At 44.6% G+C, this 13,680-nt stretch overlaps 1 protein-coding gene across 1 annotated transcript; it reads right to left on the reverse strand.

The window, feature by feature from the left end:
* Positions 1-1,588: 1,588 nt before the first annotated feature.
* On the reverse strand, positions 1,589-3,223 carry LOC139424244 (putative per-hexamer repeat protein 5). The gene has a single exon (XM_071175924.1). It carries the CDS (start codon positions 3,221-3,223, stop codon positions 1,589-1,591), a length of 1,635 nt encoding a protein of 544 aa, XP_071032025.1.
* Positions 3,224-13,680: the final 10,457 nt, after the last annotated feature.

The raw sequence follows: 13,680 nt of genomic DNA on the forward strand, positions 1-13,680 counted from the left end.
CCTCTCCTCTCCTCTCCTCTCCTCTCCTCTCCTCTCCTCTCCTCTCCACTCCTCTCCTCTCCTCTCCTCTCCTCTCCTCTCCTCTCCTCCTCTCTCCTCTCCTCTCTTTCTCTATTCTTGTGCTCATGGTCAACTACAGTCATGGTCACTAAATTAAAACCTTCTCCTCCTCTCCTCCATGTCCAATGTGTTGTGTCTGTGGTGTGAATATTACATCTGTCTCTATGACCCATTACAGATGATGCTGTAAACAAACGTTGGTTTGGTTGTTTCCCACACTAGTATGCCTGTGTGTGTGACTAAATGTCATTGGCTCAAATGGAGGGTCATGTGGGTGCTATATATATATACAGTCTTTCCACCATAAACACAAACAAAGAGGAGAGTGTGTGTGCATATGCATTCATGTATGTATGTGTGTGCTTATAAAAGGGGGGTCTGTGATAACAGGCTGCATGGGGGTTAAGGGGGTCTCCTTATCTCCTTAAGCCCTGGCAGTTTTACAATGAATATCCCCATTCATCTCTGGGTTAGTGGAGAGGTCTGTGTGCTGTTGGTTTATGTCTAATGTACACAGACTGTCGGGTCCACAGAGTAAACAGAAGTGACTGGCTGTGAGGATGGGTCTACAGGCAGGTCCATGTGAGAGAGAACAGTGGCCGTCTATAGGCCAGGCTTGGTGGTCATATTCAGTTTCACAAGTAGAGTGAAATGCCTTTCTCGCTTGCTCTTTCCCAACAATGCAGTAATCAATATCAGTAGTACTATAACAAAATGCATGAAAAAGTAATGTAGAAAACACATGAAAAATATACATAATAAGAACAGGAGAAAGTAAGTAAACAGTGTACAGGGTGAGAGTCAGGGTCAGAATCAGAGTCAGGGTCAGAATCAGGGTCAGAGTCAGAGTCAGGGTCAGAGTCAGGGTCAGAGTCAGGGTCAGAATCAGGGTCAGAGACAGGGTCAGAGTCAGGGTCAGGGTCAGGGTCAGAATCAGGGTCAGAGTCAGAGTCAGGGTCAGAGTCAGGGTCAGAGTCAGGGTCAGAATCAGGGTCAGAGTCAGAGACAGGGTCAGAGTCAGGGTCAGAGTCAGGGTCAGAATCAGGGTCAGAGTCAGAGTCAGGGTCAGAATCAGAATCAGGGTCAGAGTCAGAGTCAGAATCAGGGTCAGAATCAGGGTCAGAGTCAGGGTCAGAGTCAGGGTCAGAGTCAGGGTCAGAGTCAGTCAGGGTCAGAGTCAGGGTCAGGGTCAGTCAGAGTCAGTCAGGGTCAGAGTCAGTCAGGGTCAGAGTCAGGGTCCGTCAGGGTCAGAGTCAGGGTCAGAGTCAGTCAGGGTCAGAGTCAGTGTCAGGGTCAGTCAGGGTCAGAGTCAGATATACAGAGACTATAGAACTATAGGTTACTCGTTCGGAACTGACACAACTAACACCTAATGATTAGTAAGCGGTTTATAAGGACCTATATTAAACATCTTATGCATGGAGTAATGGTTAATAAATGATGAATAAAGTATTAACTAACCCGTTATAAATTCTTTATTACACTGAGTTATTATACAGTGCTACCGGGTTAAGATCCCTCTTCACCTCTATGAACCAGGTTGAGCTTTGTCTGTCCCACTGGACACCCAGTCTCCCTGACCAGACCCCTGACCCGCTGGACACCCACTCTCCCTGACCAGACCACTGACCCACTTGACACCCACTCTCCCTGACCAGACCCCTGACCCGCTGGACACCCAGTCTCCCTGACCAGACCACTGACCCGCTGGACACCCACTCTCCCTGACCAGACCACTGACCCACTGGACACCCACTCTCCCTGACCAGACCACTGACCCGCTGGACACCCACTCTCCCTGACCAGACCACTGACCCGCTGGACACCCAGTCTCCCTGACCAGACCCCTGACCCGCTGGACACCCACTCTCCCTGACCAGACCACTGACCCACTTGACACCCACTCTCCCTGACCAGACCCCTGACCCGCTGGACACCCACTCTCCCTGACCAGACCACTGACCCGCTGGACACCCACTCTCCCTGACCAGACCACTGACCCGCTGGACACCCACTCTCCCTGACCAGACCCCTGACCTGCTGGACACCCACTCTCCCTGACCAGACCCCTGACCCGCTGGACACCCACTCTCCCTGACCAGACCCCTGACCCGCTGGACACCCACTCTCCCTGACCAGACCCCTGACCCACTGGACACCCACTCTCCCTGACCAGACCCCTGACCCACTGGACACCCAGTCTCCCTGACCAGACCACTGACCCGCTGGACACCCACTCTCCCTGACCAGACCCCTGACCCGCTGGACACCCACTCTCCCTGACCAGACCACTGACCCGCTGGACACCCACTCTCCCTGACCTGACCCGCTGGACACCCAGTCTCCCTGACCAGACCCCTGACCCGCTGGACACCCACTCTCCCTGACCAGACCACTGACCCGCTGGACACCCACTCTCCCTGACCTGACCCGCTGGACACCCACTCTCCCTGACCTGACCCGCTGGACACCCACTCTCCCTGACCTGACCCGCTGGACACCCACTCTCCCTGACCTGACCCGCTGGACACCCAGTCTCCCTGACCAGACCCCTGACCCGCTGGACACCCAGTCTCCCTGACCAGACCACTGACCCGCTGGACACCCACTCTCCCTGACCAGACCCCTGACCCGCTGGATACCCACTCTCCCTGACCAGACCCCTGACCCACTGGACACCCAGTCTCCCTGACCAGACCCCTGACCCGCTGGACACCCACTCTCCCTGACCAGACCCCTGACCCACTGGACACCCAGTCTCCCTGACCAGACCCCTGACCCGCTGGACACCCAGTCTCCCTGACCAGACCACTGACCCGCTGGACACCCACTCTCCCTGACCAGACCCCTGACCCGCTGGACACCCACTCTCCCTGACCAGACCCCTGACCTGCTGGACACCCACTCTCCCTGACCAGACCCCTGGCCCGCTGGACACCAACTCTCCCTGACCAGACCCCTGACCCACTGGACACCCACTCTCCCTGACCAGACTCCTGACCCGCTGGACACCCACTCTCCCTGACCAGACCACTGACCCACTGGACACCCACTCTCCCTGACCAGACCCCTGACCCGCTGGACACCCACTCTCCCTGACCAGACCACTGACCCGCTGGACACCCACTCTCCCTGCTCTCCCTTCCAGGCCGTAGTCAGTCATCCTGGGCCTCGTGGATATTTTAGCGGGGGAAGAAGGTGAGCTCAGAGCGCTGCTATTTTAGCGGGGGGAAGAAGAGAAGGAGAGTCATGTCAATGTCCGTCTATCTGTCTATGTTTCTATTTATAAGAATGCGTCCTTAGTCCAAAATGTCTGTTTGTGCTCGAATGCCTTAAATTCACTAAGACAGAATGTGTCTTTATTTAAACGAACAATCTCTCAGAGTGTGTGTCCATGTATGTGTTTTAGATTAAAGGGCTATGCATACTGCTCATAGTTTTGGGCCGGTGTTGGCAGGAGAGACGGGGATCTGGTAAGAGGCAGGGGAAGAAGGGAGGGAAAGAGGGAATAGATTTTGAATCCTGGCCCAGTATTTCAACATTTCTCCATCCTCTGCTGCTTTTGTGCTTATTTAATCGAGAGAGAGAGAGAGGAAGGGGGGCATAGAGAGAGAGAGAGAGAGATAAAGAGATGGAGAATGGGATAGAGAGCGAGAGAGAGAGAGAGAGAGAGAGAGAGAGAGAGAGAGAGGTGGGGGGTGAAGAGAATGCGAGACAAAACATATATATATAGAGAGAGAGAGGATAGAGAAAGAGGAGAATGATATAGAGCTAGAGAGCAAGAGAGAGAGAGAGAGAGAGAGAGGGGGGCAAAGAGAAAGGGAGAGAGAGAGAGGGCAGAGAGAGAGAGAGAGAGAGAGGGCAAAGAGAGAGAGAGAGAGAGAGAGCGAGAGAGAGAGAGCGAGAGAGCGAGAGAGAGAGGGAGGGCAAAGAGAAAGGGAGAGAGAGAGAGAGGGCAGAGAGAGAGAGAGAGAGAGAGGGCAAAGAGAGAGAGAGAGAGCAAGAGAGAGAGAGAGAGCAAGAGAGAGAGAGAGAGAGACAGAGAGAGAGAGGGCAAAGAGAAAGGGAGATAGAGAGAATACAGGAGAAAATGAGAAGGAGTAGGAGGAGAAAGATTGAGAGAGACAGAGACAGAAAGGAGGCGAGCATAACCACAGGCTGAGTACAGCATGGTGTTGTGGGTGGGTGCCGGTGATTACAACATAAGTCTCCATTTCCTGAACTGGAAAACTGAAAAATCACTGTTGTAAGCGGCCAGGAGAGTTCAGACCGCACGTTGCGAGTATGTGCATGTGTGCCTGTGTTTGTGTGTCTTCTCTCTCCTTATAAGCATAATCATCTCCAATTGGACCAGTATGTATTTTAGAAAGCCCCACTCACTGGGCACAGACGTCAATTCAACGTCTATTCCATGTTGGTTCAACCAGTGTGTGGCCAGTGGGCAGTCAGCAGTATGTTAATACAGAGTAATGTCTCCTTCTACATTGTTAACCAAACACACAGAGTGAACCATATCCCTTATCCTCCAGCTGGTAACACACAGAGTGAATAATATTTCTTATCCTCCAGCTGGTAACACACAGAGTGAACAATATCCCTTATCCTCCAGCTGGTAACACACAGAGTGAATAATATCCCTTATCCTCCAGCTGGTAACACACAGAGTGAATAATATTTCTTATCCTCCAGCTGGTAACACACAGAGTGAATAATATCCCTTATCCTCCAGCTGGTAACACACAGAGGGAACAATATCCCTTATCCTCCAGTTGGTAACACACAGAGTGAACAATATCCCTTATCCTCCAGCTGGTAACACACAGAGTGAACAATATCCCTTATCCCCCAGCTGGTAACACACAGAGTGAACAATATCCCTTATCCTCCAGCTGGTAACACACAGAGTGAACAATATCCCTTATCCTCCAACTGGTAACACACAGAGTGAATAATATCCCTTATCCTCCAGCTGGTAACACACAGAGTGAACAATATCCCTTATCCTCCAGCTGGTAACACACAGAGTGAACAATATCCCTTATCCTCCAGCTGGTAACACACAGAGTGAATAATATCCCTTATCCTCCAGCTGGTAACACACAGAATGAGCAATATCCCTTATCCTCCAGCTGGTAACACACAGAGTGAACAATATCCCTTATCCTCCAACTGGTAACACACAGAGTGAATAATATCCCTTATCCTCCAGCTGGTAACACACAGAGTGAACAATATCCCTTATCCTCCAGCTGGTAACACACAGAGTGAACAATATCCCTTATCCTCCAGCTGGTAACACACAGAGTGAACAATATCCCTTATCTTCCTGTGTCTGCTATGCATCTCTCAATTTATCCGTTTTTAAATTTTTTCATCTGTATTTGTTCTTATTCTTCTACAGCTAACTCTAAAATGCATATACATACGCACGCACGCACGCACGCACGCGCACGCACGCACGCACGCACGCACGCACGCACACACACACACACACACACACACACACACACACACACACACACACACACACACACACACACACACACACACACACACACCTCTAATGTGGTGTTTTTTCAGGGGCCATTCCTCCATCTCCTGGTGCATGACTCTCTAAATAGAGTGGAAAGGCAACATGTCAACTGTCTGAAAGGGCAGAAAAATAATGGATAAAAGAAAGATAGAAGAGAGAGAGACAGACTTTTCCTTATGAGCTCTCCAAGTACCCACTTCTGACCTGCTGGACTGACACACACACACACACACACACACACACACACACACACACACACACACACACACACACACACACACACACACACACACACACACACACACACACACACACACACACACACACACACACACACACACACACACACACACACACACACACACACACACACACACACACACACACACACCTCTAATGTGGTGTTTTTTCAGGGGCCATTCCTCCATCTCCTGGTGCATGACTCTCTAAATAGAGTGGAAAGGCAACATGTCAACTGTCTGAAAGGGCAGAAAAATAATGGATAAAAGAAAGATAGAAGAGAGAGACAGACTTTTCCTTATGAGCTCTCCAAGTACACACTTCTGACCTGCTGGACTGACACGCACGCACGCATGCACACAGACACACACACAAACACTCGCACACTCGCATGCACAGACACATACACACACACCATTCTAACTCATTGACCTAAGGCCTACTCAACAGAGCAGCATATTTCAGTGAAGTTCAGTCTAGGTTCAGATTGAGATGGATAGATAGGGGATGGCTTGGATCAACTTTAGGAGGAATCATCAGGAGATTTGGCAGTGAAGCACAGTGTGTCTTACTATTCCTATGCATTTGTAGCATTGGGAGTCATAGACAGTACATCCATATATCCAGAGCTATCTTTTTTTTTTTTTTTTTTACATTAGGATGATATATGTAACATTTTCAGTTGTAGACAGTGCAGCCATGTATCCACTACATTCAGTACCTCTAGTATGGCTGATCTATATATCATGTTTCTACGTCACCCCACCCATTCTATTCCATCTCAGAATAATAAGAACCACTTGTGCTTTCCAATCATCTGTTTCATTTGACATAAAACAGAATTTAGCATATTTCATCCCCTTAACACTTCAGAAATGCAAGGCTTCAAAAACAACATCCATAATTTTGGTAAGAGACAGTGCCAAGAAAAGGGGGGCTGTAGTCAGAAGCACATACTGTAACGCTAATGAGAATTACCCAGAGTGCACTTTAACGAGGACGTCTGGAAAAGGGCTTTGTCTCTCTCTCTCTCTCTCTCTCTCGCTCTCTCTCTCTCTCTCTCTCTCTCCTCTCTCATTTTTAATGGTCGCTTTTAATGTGCCAATTATGGTGTAATTCCGGAATGTTCTCCATTCTCATGGAAAAATAAGTCTGTGTCTAGAATGGCACCCTTCTCCCTGTTTAGAGGCCCTGTAGCGGAATGGTTGTAGGGAATATGAAGAGAATTCACTATGTAGAGAATATGAAGAGAATTCACTATGTAGGGAATATGAAGAGAATTCACTATGTAGGGAATATGAAGAGAATTCACTATGTAGGGAATATGAAGAGAATTCACTATGTAGGGAATATGAAGAGAATTCACTATGTAGGGAATATGAAGAGAATTCACTATGTAGGGAATATGAAGGGAATTCACTATGTAGGGAATATGAAGAGAATTCACTATGCAGGGAATATGAAGAGAATTCACTATGCAGGGAATATGAAGAGAATTCACTATGTAGGGAATATGAAGAGAATTCACTATGCAGGGAATATGAAGAGAATTCACTATGTAGGGAATATGAAGAGAATTCACTATGCAGGGAATATGAAGAGAATTCACTATGTAGGGGGGTATATGAAGAGAATTCACTATGTAGGGAATATGAAGAGAATTCACTATGTAGGGTATATGAAGAGAATTCACTATGTAGGGAATATGAAGAGAATTCACTATGTAGGGAATATGAAGGGAATTCACTATGTAGGGAATATGAAAAGAATTCACTATGTAGGGAATATGAAGGGAATTCACTATGTAGGGTATATGAAGAGAATTCACTGTGTAGGGAATATGAAGAGAATTCACTATGTAGGGAATATGAAGAGAATTCACTATGTAGGGTATATGAAGAGAATTCACTATGTAGGGAATATGAAGAGAATTCACTATGTAGGGTATATGAAGAGAATTCACTATGTAGGGAATATGAAGAGAATTCACTATGTAGGGAATATGAAGGGAATTCACTATGTAGGGTATATGAAGAGAATTCACTATGTAGGGTATATGAAGATAATTCACTATGTAGGGTATATGAAGAGAATTCACTATGTAGGGTATATGAAGAGAATTCACTATGTAGGGTATATGAAGAGAATTCTATGTAGGGAATATGAAGAGAATTCACTATGTAGGGTATATGAAGAGAATTCACTATGTAGGGAATATATGAAGAGAATTCACTATGTAGGGTATATGAAGAGAATTCACTATGTAGGGAATATGAAGATAATTCACTATGTAGGGTATATGAAGAGAATTCACTATGTAGGGAATATGAAGGGAATTCACTATGTAGGGTATATGAAGAGAATTCACTATGTAGGGTATATGAAGATAATTCACTATGTAGGGTATATGAAGAGAATTCACTATGTAGGGAATATGAAGAGAATTCACTATGTAGGGTATATGAAGAGAATTCACTATGTAGGGAATATGAAGAGAATTCACTATGTAGGGTATATGAAGAGAATTCACTATGTAGGGAATATGAAGAGAATTCACTATGTAGGGAATATGAAGGGAATTCACTATGTAGGGTATATGAAGAGAATTCACTATGTAGGGTATATGAAGATAATTCACTATGTAGGGTATATGAAGAGAATTTACTATGTAGGGAATATGAAGAGAGTTCACTATGTAGGGTATATGAAGAGAATTCACTATGTAGGGAATATGAAGAGAATTCACTATGTAGGGTATATGAAGAGAATTCACTATGTAGGGAATATGAAGGGAATTCACTATGTAGGGTATATGAAGAGAATTCACTATGTAGGGTATATGAAGATAATTCACTATGTAGGGTATATGAAGAGAATTCACTATGTAGGGTATATGAAGATAATTCACTATGTAGGGAATATGAAGAGAATTCACTATGTAGGGAATATGAAGAGAATTCACTATGCAGGGAATATGAAGAGAATTCACTATGTAGGGAATATGAAGAGAATTCACTATGCAGGGAATATGAAGAGAATTCACTATGTAGGGTATATGAAGAGAATTCACTATGTAGGGAATATGAAGAGAATTCACTGTGTAGGGAATATGAAGAGAATTCACTATGTAGGGAATATGAAGAGAATTCACTATGTAGGGTATATGAAGAGAATTCACTATGTAGGGAATATGAAGAGAATTCACTATGTAGGGTATATGAAGAGAATTCACTATGTAGGGAATATGAAGAGAATTCACTATGTAGGGAATATGAAGGGAATTCACTATGTAGGGTATATGAAGAGAATTCACTATGTAGGGTATATGAAGATAATTCACTATGTAGGGTATATGAAGATAATTCACTATGTAGGGTATATGAAGAGAATTCACTATGTAGGGTATATGAAGATAATTCACTATGTAGGGAATATGAAGGGAATTCACTATGTAGGGTATATGAAGAGAATTCATTATGTAGGGAATATGAAGAGAATTCACTATGTAGGGAATATGAAGAGAATTCACTATGTAGGGTATATGAAGATAATTCACTATGTAGGGAATATGAAGGGAATTCACTATGTAGGGTATATGAAGGGAATTCACTATGTAGGGAATATGAAGGGAATTCACTATGTAGGGTATATGAAGAGAATTCACTATGTAGGGAATATGAAGAGAATTCACTATGTAGGGAATATGAAGGGAATTCACTATGTAGGGAATATGAAGGGAATTCACTATGTAGGGAATATGAAGGGAATTCACTATGTAGGGAATATGAAGGGAATTCACTATGTAGGGTATATGAAGGGAATTCACTATGTAGGGAATATGAAGGGAATTCACTATGTAGGGTATATGAAGGGAATTCACTATGTAGGGAATATGAAGAGAATTCACTATGTAGGGAATATGAAGAGAATTCACTATGTAGGGAATATGAAGAGAATTCACTATGTAGGGTATATGAAGGGAATTCACTATGTAGGGTATATGAAGAGAATTCACTATGTAGGGTATATGAAGAGAATTCACTATGTAGGGTATATGAAGGGAATTCACTATGTAGGGTATATGAAGAGAATTCACTATGTAGGGTATATGAAGAGAATTCACTATGTAGGGAATATGAAGAGAATTCACTATGTAGGGTATATGAAGAGAATTCACTATGTAGGGTATATGAAGAGAATTCACTATGTAGGGTATATGAAGAGAATTCACTATGTAGGGAATGTGAAGAGAATTCACTATGTAGGGAATATGAAGAGAATTCACTATGTAGGGTATATGAAGAGAATTCACTATGTAGGGTATATGAAGAGAATTCACTATGTAGGGAATATGAAGGGAATTCACTATGTAGGGTATAGGGTGCCATTTCAGATGCTGACTAAGATTGTTTAGAACTGACTTCTAGGGAAAGTTGAAAGGGCAGTGTTGTCGTCTTGGCTACTGTGAAAACAGTCCAACATCTCAATCAAATCAATCTCATTTATTTATAGAGCCCTTCTTACATCAGCTGATGTCACAAAGTGCTGTACAGAAACCCAGACTAAAACCCCAAACAGCAAGCAATGCAGGTGTAGAAGCACGGTGGCTAGGAAAAACTCCCTAGAAAGGCTGGAACCTAGGAAGAAACCTAGAGAGGAACCAGACTATGAGGGGTGGCCAGTCCTCTTCTGGCTGTGCCGGGTGGAGATTATAACAGAACATGGCCAAGATGTTCAAATGTTCATCGATGACCAGCTGGTCAAATAATACTGGATAAGACAGGAGAAATACTCCAGATATAACAGACTGACCATAGCCCCCCGACACATAAACTACTGCAGCATAAATACTGGAGTCTGAGAGAGGAGGGATCGGGATACATCTCACCTTGTTTGGAAAGCAACAGCTGTTGATCAAGTGTGTGTGTGTGTGTGCGTGCGTGTGTGTGTGTGTGTGTGTGTGTGTGTGTGTGTGTGTGTGTGTGTGTGTGTGTGTGTGTGTGTGTGTGTGTGTGTGTGTGTGTGTGTGTGTGTGTGTGTGTGTGTGTGTGTGTGTGTGTGTGTGTGTTCGTGCGTGTGTTCGTGTGTGTGTGCCTGCCTTTCTAACATCGTAAACACTCTCTGATGACAGTTCTCACAGGTTTTTAAGTATACTCCCTGCGTTGTAACAGTTTATGATACTTCCATTTAAACATTTATCAAGCTATTGTTTTGTTTACTTAGCTGACGTCATCCAGGTAGTTTCACACAGGAAGAGAACGACATGATATAATCTACCCCAGGTGTTGTATTTGAACAAGGTCATGTTATTGTTGTAAGGGATTTTCAGGTGTAAAGTAAAGGCTTTGCCTCGCTTAACTTGGGAACTAAAATGAACTGGACCCTGCTTGACTTAGGAACTAAAAAGAGGGGAAAATGAGAGACGTCATTGGTCCATCAACAGGTGTGATTATGGTCGGTTCAAAGAGGCACCAATAGTGGTGCTTAAGTCCTTTCTATGGAAGAACTTGCTCTATGATTTCCTTCTGCCGTACATGTTGGGAGTTGCAGTCCATCTTGACAGTTACGTTGGTCCGTCAGCATGTCGTTATGAAGTGGGTCAGAGGGGAAAATATATTATCTGTTCAGTTGTATGGAGCCTCTTCTGTGAGTGTGGTATGCTGGGAGTTGCAGTCCATCTTTGCACTTGCAGTCTTTCACAGGGCATGATGGTTGTCATCCTTGTCTTCAGTCCTCAAAGCCTAGTGTTGTTTTCCTCTGCTGTTGCTAGTATATCCTTTAAGTTGAAGTACTCAACTCTCACCCCATCTTTATGTCCCCCATCATTCTCAAATCCCCTCCACCAGCCCCCCAGAGCAGAGCTGGAGCTCATCCGTCAGCAACACACAGACACACATAAATACACACACACACGCTCCCCAGTGAACTCTCCGTGCCCTTGGTTTAGGCCCTGGGCTTAGTAAGCGTAATGAGAGGAGTGTGTCAGTGAACCGGGTCGAAGAGTTCTGGCGCAGGGTACTGATTAGGCACTGTGTTTGCGTGTGTGTGTGTGTGTGTGTGTGTGTGTGTGTGTGTGTGTGTGTGTGTGTGTGTGTGTGTGTGTGTGTATGTGTATGTGTATGTGTGTCTGTGTCTGTGTCTGTGTCTGTGTCTGTGTCTGTGTGTGTGTGTGTGTGTGTTTATACTGGGTGTTCCTGTGGCAAACCCAGGTCCCCAGTGATGAAGTGAGACAGACCACACCCCTCCACAACACAAACACACACAGACACACAGATCCAGTTCACTTCCTTTACAACACACTCCCATCGTCTATCATCTGACGGGCGTGGTATCTCTCTGTTTTAAACATGTTGAGTGTGTGGGGGAGTGGGGGAGTGTGAGAGGCTGTGAGCCTGTATTTTTACAGTGGTGGAACAAGTACCCCGTTGTCATACTGGAGTAAAAGTCAAGATACGTTAATAGAAAATGACTCCAGTGAAAGTCGCCCTGTAAAATACTACTTGAGTAAAAGTCTAAAAGTACTTGGTTTACTTAAGTATCAAACGTAAATGTAATTGATAAAATGTACTTAAGTATCAAAAGTAAAAGTATAAATCAGTTCAAATTCCTTATGTTAAGCAAATCAGACTAGCATGTTCTTGTTGTTTAAAAACAAAATATGCATAGCCAGGGGCACATTCCAACACATTCCAACAGAAATAATTTATAAACAAAGCATTTGTGTTTAGTGAGTTTGGCAGATCAGAGGCAGTAGGGATGACCAGGGATGTTCTCTTGATAAGTGTGTGAATTGGGCCATTTTCCCATCCTGCTAAGCATTACTTTTAGATGTCAGGGAAAATGTATGGAGTAAAAAGTACAATCATTTCTTCAGGAAAGTAGTGAAGTAAAAGTAAAAGTTGTCAAAAACAAAAATAGTAAAGTACAGATACCCCAAAAAAAGACTTAAGTAGTACTTTACACCACTGTATGTGTGTGGTTGTGTGAGTCATTGCAAGCATTTGTTTGTTCAAGTTCCTCATTTTTTAAACTCCAGAATCAGTAAAGATGGTGAAACAAGGACATTGATAGAGAGAGGGAGATGGAAAAAGTTATATAGAAGGAAAGACACAGAGAGGGAGATAAAGACAGAGAAGGGGAGAGAGAGAGGTCTGACTTCCCAGTAAGAATGTGAGGAAAACAGAGAGAGAGAGCGAGAGAACGACAGGCAGAGAGAGGGAGATAAAGACAGAGAAGGAAGAGAGAGAGGTCTGACTTCCCATTAAGAATGTGAGGGAAACAGAGAGAACGAGAGAACAACAGGCAGAGAGAGGGAGATAAAGACAGAGAAGGGGAGAGAGAGAGGTCTGACTTCCCAGTAAGAATGTGAGGAAAACAGAGAGAGAACAAGAGAACGACAGGCAGAGAGAGGGAGATAAAGACAGAGAAGGGGAGAGAGAGAGGTCTGACTTCCCAGTAAGAATGTGACGGAAACAGAGAGAACGAGAGAACGTATACATATGAAATGGGTGATGCAATGTGTAAACACAATTTAAAAGTGACTAAGATACTGTAGAATAGTGTGGAGTGCAGATTATACATATGAGATGAGTAATGCTAGATACGGAACAATATTAAAGTGGCTAGTGATCCATTTCTAAAAGTGGCCAGTGATTCCTTATCTATGTCTATAGGCAGCAGCCTCTCTGTGTTAGTGATGGCTGTTTAGCAGCCTGATTGCCTTGAGATAGAAGTTGTTTTTCAGTCTCTCGGTCCCAGCTTTGATGCACCTGCACTGACCTTGCCTTCTGGATGATAGCGGGGTGAACAGGCAGTGGCTCGGGTGGTTAATGTCCTTGATGATCTTT

Source organism: Oncorhynchus clarkii, chromosome 13 (genome assembly GCF_045791955.1).
Source record: "Oncorhynchus clarkii lewisi isolate Uvic-CL-2024 chromosome 13, UVic_Ocla_1.0, whole genome shotgun sequence".
Lineage (NCBI taxonomy): Eukaryota > Metazoa > Chordata > Actinopteri > Salmoniformes > Salmonidae > Oncorhynchus > Oncorhynchus clarkii.